Source organism: Topomyia yanbarensis, chromosome 3 (assembly GCF_030247195.1).
Source record: "Topomyia yanbarensis strain Yona2022 chromosome 3, ASM3024719v1, whole genome shotgun sequence".
NCBI classification, from domain to species: Eukaryota; Metazoa; Arthropoda; class Insecta; order Diptera; family Culicidae; genus Topomyia; species Topomyia yanbarensis.
Genome location: NC_080672.1, coordinates 380,887,186 through 380,899,788, shown reverse-complemented (window position 1 = coordinate 380,899,788; position 12,603 = coordinate 380,887,186). Strand labels below are relative to the sequence as shown.

Genomic DNA, 12,603 nt, shown 5'->3' with positions numbered 1-12,603 from the left:
TGCAGGGAGCACTTTGGTATGTGAAGCATAGTAAACACCTAATAAATTAGTCCCATGACCCACGGCTCAAACCAGCACTCTAAGAAAAAAATATTTTTCCGTAAAAAAACCGTATCGTTCTACATGTTTTCTGTGAGAGAATATCAGGTCGCTTCAATAGTGGTTCTTAGGCTACAAATTATATTACGAGTTGAGCAGATAAAAAAAAATTACGAGCTGTGTAAGCATCCCAGCATAGAATTGGCTTCTTGCCTACCATCTGTTTTATTATAGTGCTGGTGTGTGCGGAACATGCACCAACAACGATCGCCAGCTGATTTGTAAGCCTCCATCCCAGCGAGCGCTCATACCTAGGCAGTGCCGTTGATTGCCCTACAGCTGTGCAAGTAAGTATGCTTTGCCGGTTATATACGATCACGATCGTGACTGAGCGGGCAGCTCAGACGGTCTTTTGGCGTCGTTGCTGTTTGACCGATGAGGAGGCGTGCGCGCGCGAGACTGCAACCGACGACGATCGGACGTTTCGACGGAACGCTTTTCCCGAGGTTCTAGGATATTAGCGAGCGTGGTGTGACTTAGTGTACTATTTTTGCTAATCGGGTAAAGCAGCTTCCCAATGTAGTGCTGGTTACTTGAGAATCACATTCCGAAAAAAAGTTGATAGCTAAGCTACGTAGTACCAATTAGAATTTGCCAAGCCGTGTCTAACAGTACTCGCGTGCACAATCAAGTGGAACGTAGTTCAAGCTCAGATGCAGTGGTTGTTTTTGTTTTCTACTTGCCACCGAGGACAACATGTGAGCTGCAGCACGCGTGAAGTTCAATAATTCAAGTGAAAAATCTATGTGCGATTTGAGCGTGTGTTCATTCTGCAATCAGTTCTGTGTACCTAGAATACAATCAGAATAGTACCCACAAACAAAGAAAGCCAACCGCCGGTCAGTGTATGCACTTTGAGGGGATGCTATGAGTTTTGCAAGACCAGTACGGATTCGCTCAGCAAACGTGAAATCAGCAATTTGGCAAAATTAACCCCAACCCATTCAACCCACCGGCAGCAGGGCCGTCGCCAACGGTCAGGGTCGGTGGCAGAATGTTTGACACTGGCAGAAAGAAGAGGTGAGAAAAGTTCTGTTTTTGTGGTTCACGGTTTTCGTTTCCCGTTTGTTGGCCGTGAGATTAAAAATGTTTTTATTATTTTTTGTTCACCTCTTGTGTTAAGCGGTATGTAGTCTAAATTTCATTTAACTACTAAATCTTGAAATAATCGTTATACATATTTGTTTTTGTTCTAAAGAAAAATGTGCCAAATCTAGAATGACCGGCTTCTCTGTTACGCGTTTGCGGCTGATGTGTTATTACAGTTTAATTCGTTGTGCAAAATACACCCCGAACGTTCAACAATACTGATAAGCCGAATCAACAAATGGTTAGAGATAAGTAGAAAGGTTCGTGGAAGCGGATGCCGCCATGGCTGTAAATTGTAGAGATTTCTTAAATTTACTATTAACTATTTGGTATTTTCGTCATCGATGTCAATTTTGATGTTGGTTTGTTTCATTTTATTTTTCATACAGCTAAAACACTTTCCAATACGGATTTCCACTTAGATTTTTAGTACCAGACAAACCTAAGAATATCATTATTACTACATCCACATTACGAAATTTCCAGCTTTTGGTTCAATAATTTTCGCAGTGGCATCTTAACGTTCATTACAGTTGCGGGACTAGTATAACGATTCTAAATATTGTCATCAACACCCGTATGCTTCACGGCGTATTAGCTCGTGTTAAACCAGATTAATCGTTAAACCGGATTTGTAAGTTTCATAGATAGTTAACCCAGCCGCTTTCATACTTTTTATAGCGGCATTTTGGTTTGCGATACACTCACTATTCTGGAATGCAATGTGCAACAACAAAAAATCAGTGAAAAATGTTTGATAAAAATTGTGATATCTTCAAAATAGTCACCATTTACACAATTTGGTAGCGTACCTTGGTCAAACGTCTTAGTGTCAAACATGCTTAGATGCCCACCAAGTAAATACAGAACACTAGATTAGGATTGTCGCTGGCATCAGTGGTAGGAACATCATTGTTTTGATTCCGGTATACACCTATCAAATGAGCCAAATAGAAATTAGTAAAAAAAATTCTCAATCGTCGTTTCATAGCGACATTTGTGTCATTTTTGTGTCTTATAGCCAGCCAAACCAATGGCCATTCTTGGCTGGCGTATTTTCATTAATGGAATACACATATTGTCTAAACCTATATTGATTTTTTTCATTTCTTTGTGGGACATATACAAACTCTTTCATTTCATAACAATAACAGTCGAAAATTTACACCAGGAAAAATCGCTATATTGAATCTATTGATTTCACACATGATTTTTTGCAATTTGTAGCAGCACATAAAAATTATCTGTCACACATAAATTCATGTGAAAACTATTGAAATAGCGGTGCCGTGAATTGAAATTACAATAGTACGCCACATAGAAATATGATTCATAGCAATTTTCACATCATTTATCTGGCTGCCTCTTGTTTTTTTTGCTGTAAATTGTATGCATGTCTTGGATGCATAAACATCACAGCAGTATAAAAGAGACGGAAATGAAAAATATGCAATTTCTGCGTTTTACCAATTAGAACCTCAACTAAACAGTTTGTTGTTACACACTCTAAGTCCACTAGTCGGGTTCTGATTTGCCTGGCAGACCCTTCTTGTCAGGGCGGCTTATGTGCTTCTACCGGAATTTCGGATATTCGTAACGCAGCAAAAAATAAACAAACAAATACAACTTTCAATAGATATTTATTTGTCGATGCTCGATTCTGTAGATTTGCGAGCTAATGATGGTATTGTAAGACGGAAGCCTGATCGGTGTGCATATTTCTCATTTTAACTATATTCTAGTTGCTTTATTAGATGCACATTGCATTAATTTCATTTAATGAATGAGAATCGCAAATTACTCAGCATGCATCAAAACGAAATTGCAACTTCGGATTGTCACAGAAAAACGAAAGTCGCTGCTGCTGCCATTCGTTTTCGTAGAATCGAGAGAGAAGGTGACATCGCCTTTATTGTTTTATTTTTTCATGCATTTACTGACGAAAGAGGCAGGGAAAGCACAAAGATGAATTCTCTGAATTTCGTCGTTCATTGAATAGGTATGAGAATTTTAGGCTCTGATACCAACACAACATGATCCATGATGAAACAAACTGAATGAGAATACACGCTGCAGTATAATGAATTCGCTTGTAAAAGTAAAGGTCCATTTTACTGTCTTTGCTTTTGCCCGGCAAGATGTATTCTACACAAAAATGTCTCATTGGTGTTTGTCCGAACTTCCGTCATCACACACAGTGACGCTATTTTGTCTGCAAACAATTTAGTTTCATACATGGTATGCCCCGGTACACATTTAACCTGTTCACGAGTATGTGTGTGAATTACGCAGTGAGTTTTTCACAGGGCGAATGGTCTCTACAGCAATATTTTCGCTCTCTTAGTTAGCGATCCAGCAAAGAGTGTAAATAAATGGCTCGTGCTCCGACTGTCGGTTGTCACGGTAAAGATGGACACGTCTATCTATTCCAGGACACATGCTAATAAACTCGGGTGATTCGTAGTTATGCTGCCTAAGCTCGACCCTCATTAGCAGAAGACAAAGATTAAGCCCGTACGATATTAAGCCAGTTCTAATGACCCTGCCACTTCTAGTTTTCCGATCTGTTTACTTCGCATCCTTGCTCTCACTTGAGTGCTATGGCTCTAATTTTCATAACTTTCCATACCCAGTAATCTCTAGCTAATTGAATATCTTTAAAATGTAAAAAAGAAGATGTGACTAACATAGTCGAAATAAAAAAGGAAAAAAGTTATTACTGCAAAACTCAAATTAATGATCTAATAATCTAAATCAGATCTTCAATCTAACCTTCTGTTCAAATCTGTAATCCTATCAACAACCCACGAATTGCTGTCATAGTTAGGTTTGAAGGAACACCGAGTTTGTAATACAAACATCATCCCAGCGATTCGATTACTGGCATAAGCTGCTCTTTGAGATATGCAGCGGGCTATGCTATCGGTGAAATTGAAATAAGTTCCGTGGGCATATTTTTAGAGCTCGAGTCACTATATTATACGAATGCCCCAGCAAACCACGAACCGTATAACAATGTAGAAAAAGATTCGTTAAATGATCTGCAATATATCGAAATTGTTTAGATAGTCCATTCCATTCTGTAAAAGTTGATTTACAATCGTAAATTAGAAGAAACGTGATTTTAATACGACAATTGACTCAGAATCGCATTGGTGAATCAATTGCGTCGCAATCGATTATATGGCGATGATAACTTATATTCATATAGCAACAAACATTCAAATTCACTAAAATCGTATTTTTGTTGACATTCAATGGGATTGTACTTGAAACGGTGTCTTATTTAAAGCCTCTCAAAATTGTTTCTATGTGCTGGAATAATCATTATACAACACCACCACATCGACTTCAACAAGTTATATGCGACTTAACATATCACAATAAATAAATAATCATTCGTTGTTCGACTTGCGCTCGGATAAGACGTGTGCTAGTGCTTTTGCAGTTGCCTTCCCCGGCTCAGTTTTTATTGTGTCCAGTGCTCAGTGCAGTGTCAAAGCCAGTTGTGATTGCTAGGCCTTTGTTTCGAAAACAAAGTGTGTCGTGCTGGTATTGTCAGCCAGTCCCAGCAAAGGTCATCGGCATCGAAAAGATAAGTACCTGTTTCCCTTCTACTATTATTTTCTGTTTTGCCCTTGATACATTCCGTTACTGCTCTTTTTATCGTTCTTTGCGCGAAGTGCTGATCTCGCGCTAAAATGTCCCTCGACGGTCAGCCCACCGATGATAATATGGATGATGAAACATCCCCTGATAAGCCTCCTACCAAACCCCCTCGCCTAAAAGCATACCCAGAGAACTCGACTGGGCCATTTGTGGTTTACTTCCGGACCACCAATAAATCATTTGATATTTTGAAAATATCACGTGATCTGACAGAGCATTACTCGGCCGTGACCCAGATTACAAAGGTTCGCGCGAATAAGTTAAAAATTGTTGTTAGCGACCTCGCACAGGCAAACGGGATTGCTTCCTGTACCCGCTTTACGCAGCATTATAGGGTGTATGTACCGTGTGTAGATGTAGAGGTCGACGGGGTCATAACCGAGGCGAGTTTGACATGCGAGGACGTGCTGAAGTATGGGGCTGGCTGTTTTAAAAACCCCCTACTAAAGCCGGTGAAAATATTAGACTGCAAGAAATTGCACACGCTCGCTGGAGATAAAGAATCCTATATACCATCAGCCTCGCTTCGGGTGACTTTCACCGGATCGTCTCTTCCAAATTATGTCCTTCTGGATAGGGTTCGCCTGCCTGTACGCCTGTTTGTACCGCGGGTAATGAACTGCAGCAACTGCAAACAGTTGGGCCACACAGCCACCTTTTGTGGCAATAAAAAACGATGTGGCAAGTGCGGTGGAGAGCATGAGGATGACTCTTGTGACAAAGACACTGAAAAGTGTGTTTACTGCGGGGGCCCTCCGCATGCTCTTAAATCATGCCCTGCGTACAAACAGCGCGGGGATAAAATTAAGCGCTCCCTCAAGGAACGCTCGAAGCGCTCTTATGCAGAAATGTTAAAGGATGCTTCGCCATCTGTCCTTTCCGAAAACTCCTTTGCTCTTTTGGCTCCTGTTGAGCAAGAATCTGATAATCCACAAGAGGGAACATCTTTTGTTAACCCGGGGGAGTCCAGGAAGCGGCGAAATCCTGCCTCCCCTAGACTGCCCCGTAAGGGTCCCAAGGTGTCCTCCTCTGAGAGTGCGCCAACCACATCTAATAAATCCAACGGAAGTGCTGCACTAATGCCGAAGCAATCTGCTCCTGGATTTGGAAATTTTAATTCAAACAAGGAGTACCCACCACTTCCAGGGACACCAGAAACCCCAAGTGTCCCTCTTTTTCAAACAGACACTCAGTCCAGTAATGGACTAATGAAATTTTCTGACATCGTGGACTTAATTTTCACAGCTTTCAATGTTACCGATCCTCTTAAAAGCCTTCTGATACGTTTTCTCCCTATAGTGCAAACATTTTTGAAGCAGTTGACTACTAAATGGCCCCTCCTTGCAGCGATCGTATCCTTCGATGGCTAAGTCATCGAACGAGGTCACTGATACGATCACTGTTCTACAGTGGAACAGCAGAAGTATCCTCCCGAAAATTGATTCCTTTAAATTTTTACTAAATAGTTTAAAATGTGATGTTTTCGCATTATGTGAAACTTGGTTAACTTCCGATATAAATCTCAACTTCCACGACTTTAATATAATTCGTCTGGATCGAGAAAACCCCTATGGAGGAGTACTTTTGGGGATTAAAAAGTGCTATTCTTTCAACCGAATTAACCTCCCTTCGACACCAGGCATTGAAGTTGTCGCTTGTGAAATAAGGATCAAAAGCAAATACCTTAGCATTGCTTCCATCTACATTCCCCCTAGAGCGTCGGTAGGGAACCGAACGCTTTGTAATATCACGGAATTCCTACCGGCACCGCGGCTAGTTCTAGGAGACTTTAACTCGCACGGTACGGTATGGGGTGGTCTTCACGATGATAACAGATCAACATTAATCCAAGATCTTTGCGACAATTTCAACATGACCATCTTAAACACGGGAGAAATGACACGGATTCCTACACCACCAACACGCGCAAGCGCGTTGGATTTATCTCTATGCTCGACTTCGCTACAGTTAGATTGCACGTGGAAGGTGATCCCTGATCCCCACGGTAGCGACCATTTGCCTATCGTAATTTCAATTGCCAACGGTTCAAGACCATCAGAAACAATCAATGTCTCATATGACCTCACACGGAACATTGATTGGAAGAGTTACGCGACCGCGATATCCGCTAAAATCGAATCCATTCAAGAACTTCCTCCGGAGGAAGAGTACAGGTTTTTGGCTGGCTTGATTCTCGACAGTGCGAATCAAGCTCAGACTAAACCAGTACCGGGCGCGAACACCCACGGACGATCTCCCACCCTGTGGTGGGACAAAGAGTGTTCAGAACTGTACGCGGAAAAGTCCACTGCGTATAAAACCTTTCGGGACGACGGGTTACCCGATAGCTATCGACAGTACGCGTCGCTAGAAAAGCGAATGAAGTGTTTGATGAAAGCCAAGAAACGCAGTTATTGGCGCCGGTTCGTCGACGGGTTAACGAGAGAAACAGCGATGAGCACTCTTTGGGGTACGGCTCGACGTATGCGTAACCGAAATAGTATTAACGAGAACGTGGAATATTCAAACCGCTGGATATTCGCCTTCGCCAAGAAGATCTGTCCAGACTCTGTCCCGGTACAGAAAACATACCACGCCGCGTCTCCTCACGATACCGGGAACGAAACACCGTTTTCGATGGTGGAGTTCTCACTTGCCCTCTTATCGTGCAACAATAACGCCCCGGGGTTAGACAGAATCAAATTCAACTTGTTGAAGAATCTGCCTGATTCTGCTAAAAGGCGTTTGCTGAATTTATTTAACAAGTTCCTTGAGGGTAACGTTGTTCCTCACGACTGGAGGCAAGTGAAGGTCATCGCCATCGCAAAACCGGGAAAACCAGCCTCCGACCACAACTCGTACCGACCGATTGCAATGCTTTCCTGTATCCGGAAGTTGTTCGAGAAAATGATCTTGTTTCGCCTCGACAATTGGGTCGAAGCAAATGGCTTACTGTCAGATACACAATTTGGCTTCCGCAAAGGCAAAGGGACGAACGATTGCCTTGCGTTGCTTTCTACAGAAATCCAAATGGCCTATGCTAACAAAGAGCAGATGGCATCAGTCTTCTTGGATATTAAGGGGGCTTTTGACTCAGTTTCTATCAATGTTCTTTCAGAGAAGCTGCATCAGCATGGTCTTTCGCCGATTTTAAATAACTTTTTGCTAAACCTGTTGTCTGAGAAGCATATGCATTTTTCGCATGGCGACTTAACAACATCGCGATTTAGCTACATGGGTCTTCCCCAGGGCTCATGTCTAAGTCCCCTACTCTACAATTTTTACGTGAATGACATTGACGATTGTCTTGCCAATTCATGCACGCTAAGGCAACTTGCAGACGACGGGGTGGTCTCTGTTACAGGGCCCAAAGCTGCCGATTTGCAAGAACCATTACAAGATACTTTGGACAATTTGTCTGCTTGGGCTCTTCAGCTGGGTATCGAGTTCTCCACGGAGAAAACTGAGCTGGTCGTCTTTTCTAGGAAGCGTGAGCCGGCGCAACTCCAGCTTCTACTCATGGGTGTAACGATCAATCAGGTCTTCACATTTAAATATCTCGGGGTCTGGTTCGACTCGAAAGGTACCTGGGGATGTCACATTAGGTATCTGAAACAAAAATGCCAACAAAGGATCAATTTTCTCCGGACAATAACTGGAACATGGTGGGGTGCCCACCCAGGAGACCTAATTAGGTTGTATCAAACAACGATACTGTCGGTAATGGAATACGGATGCTTCTGCTTTCGCTCCGCGGCGAACATACATTTCATCAAACTCGAAAGAATTCAGTATCGTTGTTTGCGTATCGCCTTAGGGTGCATGCAGTCGACCCATACGATGAGTCTCGAAGTGCTGTCGGGCGTTCTCCCGTTGAAAAATCGATTTTGGGAACTCTCATATCGATTGCTCATTCGATGCGATATCTTGAACCCGTTGGTGATTGAAAACTTCGAAAGACTCGTCGAGCTTAATTCTCAAACCCGTTTTATGTCCTTGTACTTCGACTACATGGCACAGAGCATCAATCCTTCTTCGTATAATCCCAACCATGCCCGTTTTCTAGATACTTCTGATTCTACTGTATTCTTCGACACATCCATGAAGGAAGAGATTCGTGGAATACCGGACCATATACTCCCACAAGTGATCCCCAATATATTTTATAATAAATTCCGTGAAGTCGACTGTGACAAAATGTTCTACACTGACGGATCGAATCTCGATGGGTCCACTGGCTTCGGTATCTTCAATAATACTATCACCGCTTCATTCAAGCTCAATGATCCCGCTTCAGTTTACGTCGCAGAATTAGCTGCTATTCAGTACACCCTTGGGATCATCGACACTCTGCCCACAGATCACTACTTCATCATCTCGGACAGCCTCAGCTCTATCGAGGCTCTTCGTGCGATGAAGCCCAAAAAACAATTCCCGTATTTTCTGGGGAAGATACGGGAGTCCTTGTATACGTTATCTGAAAAATCTTACCAGATTACCTTTGTTTGGGTCCCCTCTCATTGCTCTATCCCGGGCAATGAAAAGGCCGACTCATTAGCAAAGGTGGGCGCATTAAATGGTGACATATACGAAAGACCAATCTGCTTCAACGAATTTTTTAGTATTTGTCGTCAGAGGACACTCAACAGTTGGCAAACCTCATGGAGCAATGGTGAACTTGGACGATGGCTACATTCCATTATCCCGAAGGTATCAACGAAGCCTTGGTTCAGGGGGATGGATGTGGGTCGGGATTTTATTCGTGTAATGTCCCGGCTCATGTCTAACCACTACACGTTGCATGCACATTTGCGGCGTATTGGGCTTGCGGAGAGTAGTTTGTGCGCTTGTGACGAGGGTTATCACGACATCGACCACGTTGTCTGGGTTTGTGCCGAGTATTGTGACGCCAGGTCTCTGTTAAAGGATTCCCTTCGGGCCCGAGGTAGACCACCCAATGTCCCAGTCCGGGATATGCTAGCAAATCGCGATCTCCCCTATATGTCCCTTATTTACAATTTCATTAAAACGATAAATATCCCAATTTAGCCCCTCTCTTTTATTTCTTGTTTTTAGAAATTTCCTCTTGCTTGTGGAACCGATCAGCTGCAGAGTGCCACTATGTAACCGCCGTCGCCTTTACCACTACGCCTGCATAGAAGGAAACTGAAGCGAGAGCGACTTGATGTCCGATGACTTTTTAAGGATTCCCCGCGGGTCCGAATAATACCATCCGCCAACCCGGTACTCGACGACTTACTAGACTGAGGCGCAAATTTGTTTCGCTGATCTCCCGTTTGCGCGATAGTTGCAAGTTTTGCTCTTCTTTCCCTGTCACCATATACGTCTTCTCTCCCCTGTCCTCGATACACCTGCTGCTACACTGATGTGGAAATAGGCCCCCCTCTGAAATATCTTGACCAAGCATAAGTCTTCGTTAAAAAATCAAATTTGATTTCTGTATTCCTAGTTTTAAGATAGCTGTAATTTTTACTCTTTATTGAAACTCTTGTCCTCCATCTTGTAAATAGAATTGTATCCCTAGTTTTAAGATATCTGTGAAATTTCTCATAAATATTTGTTCCACCTTTTGTTAGTTTTAAGATAACTGTAAAATATTTCGTAAAATACTATTACTCCCCCTCTTGTATATCAAACTGAATCCCTTGTTTTAAAATTTTTCATAAAAAAATCTTTTGGCCCTCTCTTGTATATTGAATCTTATTTCTAGTCTTAAGATAGCTGTAAACTTTTTTTTTTCTTGTATAAAAAAAATATTTCAACATTGTAACCTCCTAGTTTTAAGATATCCAAAATGTAAAAACAAAAGAATTTGGCACCGCCAAGCTAACGCATTTGTGCCTATCAAATAAACGAATTGAATAAAAAAAAAAAAAAATCACAATAAATAAGAAAATCGATTTTGCGGAGTTACTTAGGGGCCATTCATATACCACGTGGACAAAAATCTTCGTTTTTGACCCCCCTCCTCCCCCTCCGTGGACAAGCATGGACAATTCCTGTACCCCACGTGGGTTTTTTGGGTAATTTTATAAAAATTGGTCTTCAGAAAATTTTTCATTGTGTCAGACTACTACGATGCAGAAGGACTCGTTGAAAATCGTATAAACTTCAACCACAGAATGTCAGACACGTCTTTAGTCTTTTATGAAATTTAAATTTTTGAACGACCTATTTAATATTTACGTTTTAAAGATTCACCATAATAACGCAAAATTGAAGTAACCTATGGATTATTGTATTATTTCGTAATTAATACAACAAGCTTTGAAATCAAAAATTAGTGGGATTTGAGCAAGTTACAGAAGATTGCATCAAGTGGTTCAGACAGAAATTTTTTTCTCGTGTTTATTTTTTTGATGATAGTTGCCATCGAAGTTTTCAATTTTCATACATACATGAGCACTCCTTATACGCAGTTATAAGAATTTTGACTATTTCAAAATCATGAAAAAGTTAAACACTAGCGCCCACACCAATGAAACAAATTTACTTTATTTTCTTATAAAAGACAAAAATATAATGAAAAGTCCACTTGGACATTTTTCGTACCCCCACCCTCTCCCCATGGCGTGGACTTTCTCGTGACCCTCTCCCCTCCCCTCAATTATCCACGTGGTATATGGATGGCCCTTTACGGCTTCTCTGATATTTGAACTCAGAGTGCTGCTGAGTTCACAGACATTATGATTACGAAATATTATATAGTTTCTCATGGTTGAAATAGATCTGTGCTACAATTCAAACGTCGCAGATTCGAAACCGAAAGGTGTGGAAAATATAAAAAAACACGTTGTATGCTTTTCAGCACCCCTCATCCATATATATGATTGCTAATTTTCCTGTTTTTTGCGTATTTTCGCAATATTGGATAATTAATGTTGGCAAGTATTGTTCTTGCATTTAGACCTTCTTTACCGACGAGTCCTATATAGTGTTCCAAAACCGTAGACATGCTATGGATATCGTGTGACTTGTGAGATTAGGTCGCATATGCATACGTATATGTATTCTCTAGAAGCGCTTTAATGTTAGAAGTTATTGCATTCAACGTGTATATTGTTGACAGAAATCGTCAATTTTATTAACTAAGGACATACACAGATATCGCCTCCAGTTTGTTATGTATATGCTGTTTTTGTGCATTTAGTACTTTTCTGGCGGTATATAAATATGTTTTACTCAGTTGCAGCTTGGATATACCATCAAAAATGCAGGCTGGGGTACATGTACACGAGGGAAGGTGTCTTTGCATTTGTATTAGTGCAGGGTTATTTTAATACCAAAACTCTGAAGACGTTAAATTTATCGATTCATTTCCAATTGTGGGATTATGTATGTTTCTGGGGAGCAATAGCAGCCTAATGCATTTTTGTCCCTGACAGAAACGCTTTATATGCATTATACCAGTTATAATGCAGTTTTCGCATTCGCATTAGTTAGAAGCACTCTTGTAGTAACTAATTGTTTTGTGAATATATATTGTGGGGATTTTTTTGCAAAAACTGTGAATGGCGCAAAACAAAACGAATCTCTTTCGCTAATAGCAAGAAGTTTTAGATAAAATACTCAAAAAAACTTCGTAATACTTACGAACATATTAAGGGGCCCTTACACACACAATAAAAGTTTCATAGTTATGACATGACGGGACTTGTAAAGAAATTCTGTCGATACTCTCCTAACACGATCATTAACCCTTTCATGCCCAACTTTTTTCTAGTG

The 12,603-nt window shown here is 41.2% G+C and overlaps 1 protein-coding gene across 2 annotated transcripts in view; it reads left to right on the top strand.

Moving 5' to 3' along the window:
• The first annotated feature begins 431 nt into the window (after positions 1-431).
• The window catches only part of LOC131693256 (calcium release-activated calcium channel protein 1), a 131,945-nt gene continuing 119,773 nt past the window's right edge, over positions 432-12,603 (top strand). The window contains exon 1 of one of the 2 annotated variants that reach the window (XM_058980940.1): positions 432-1,119. In XM_058980940.1, the coding sequence (XP_058836923.1) occupies positions 1,094-1,119 (26 nt within the window). In that variant the 5' untranslated portion in view covers positions 432-1,093. Of the gene's footprint in view, positions 1,120-1,429; positions 1,449-12,603 lie in introns of those variants that run through there. The other variant, XM_058980941.1, reaches the window with a different exon arrangement.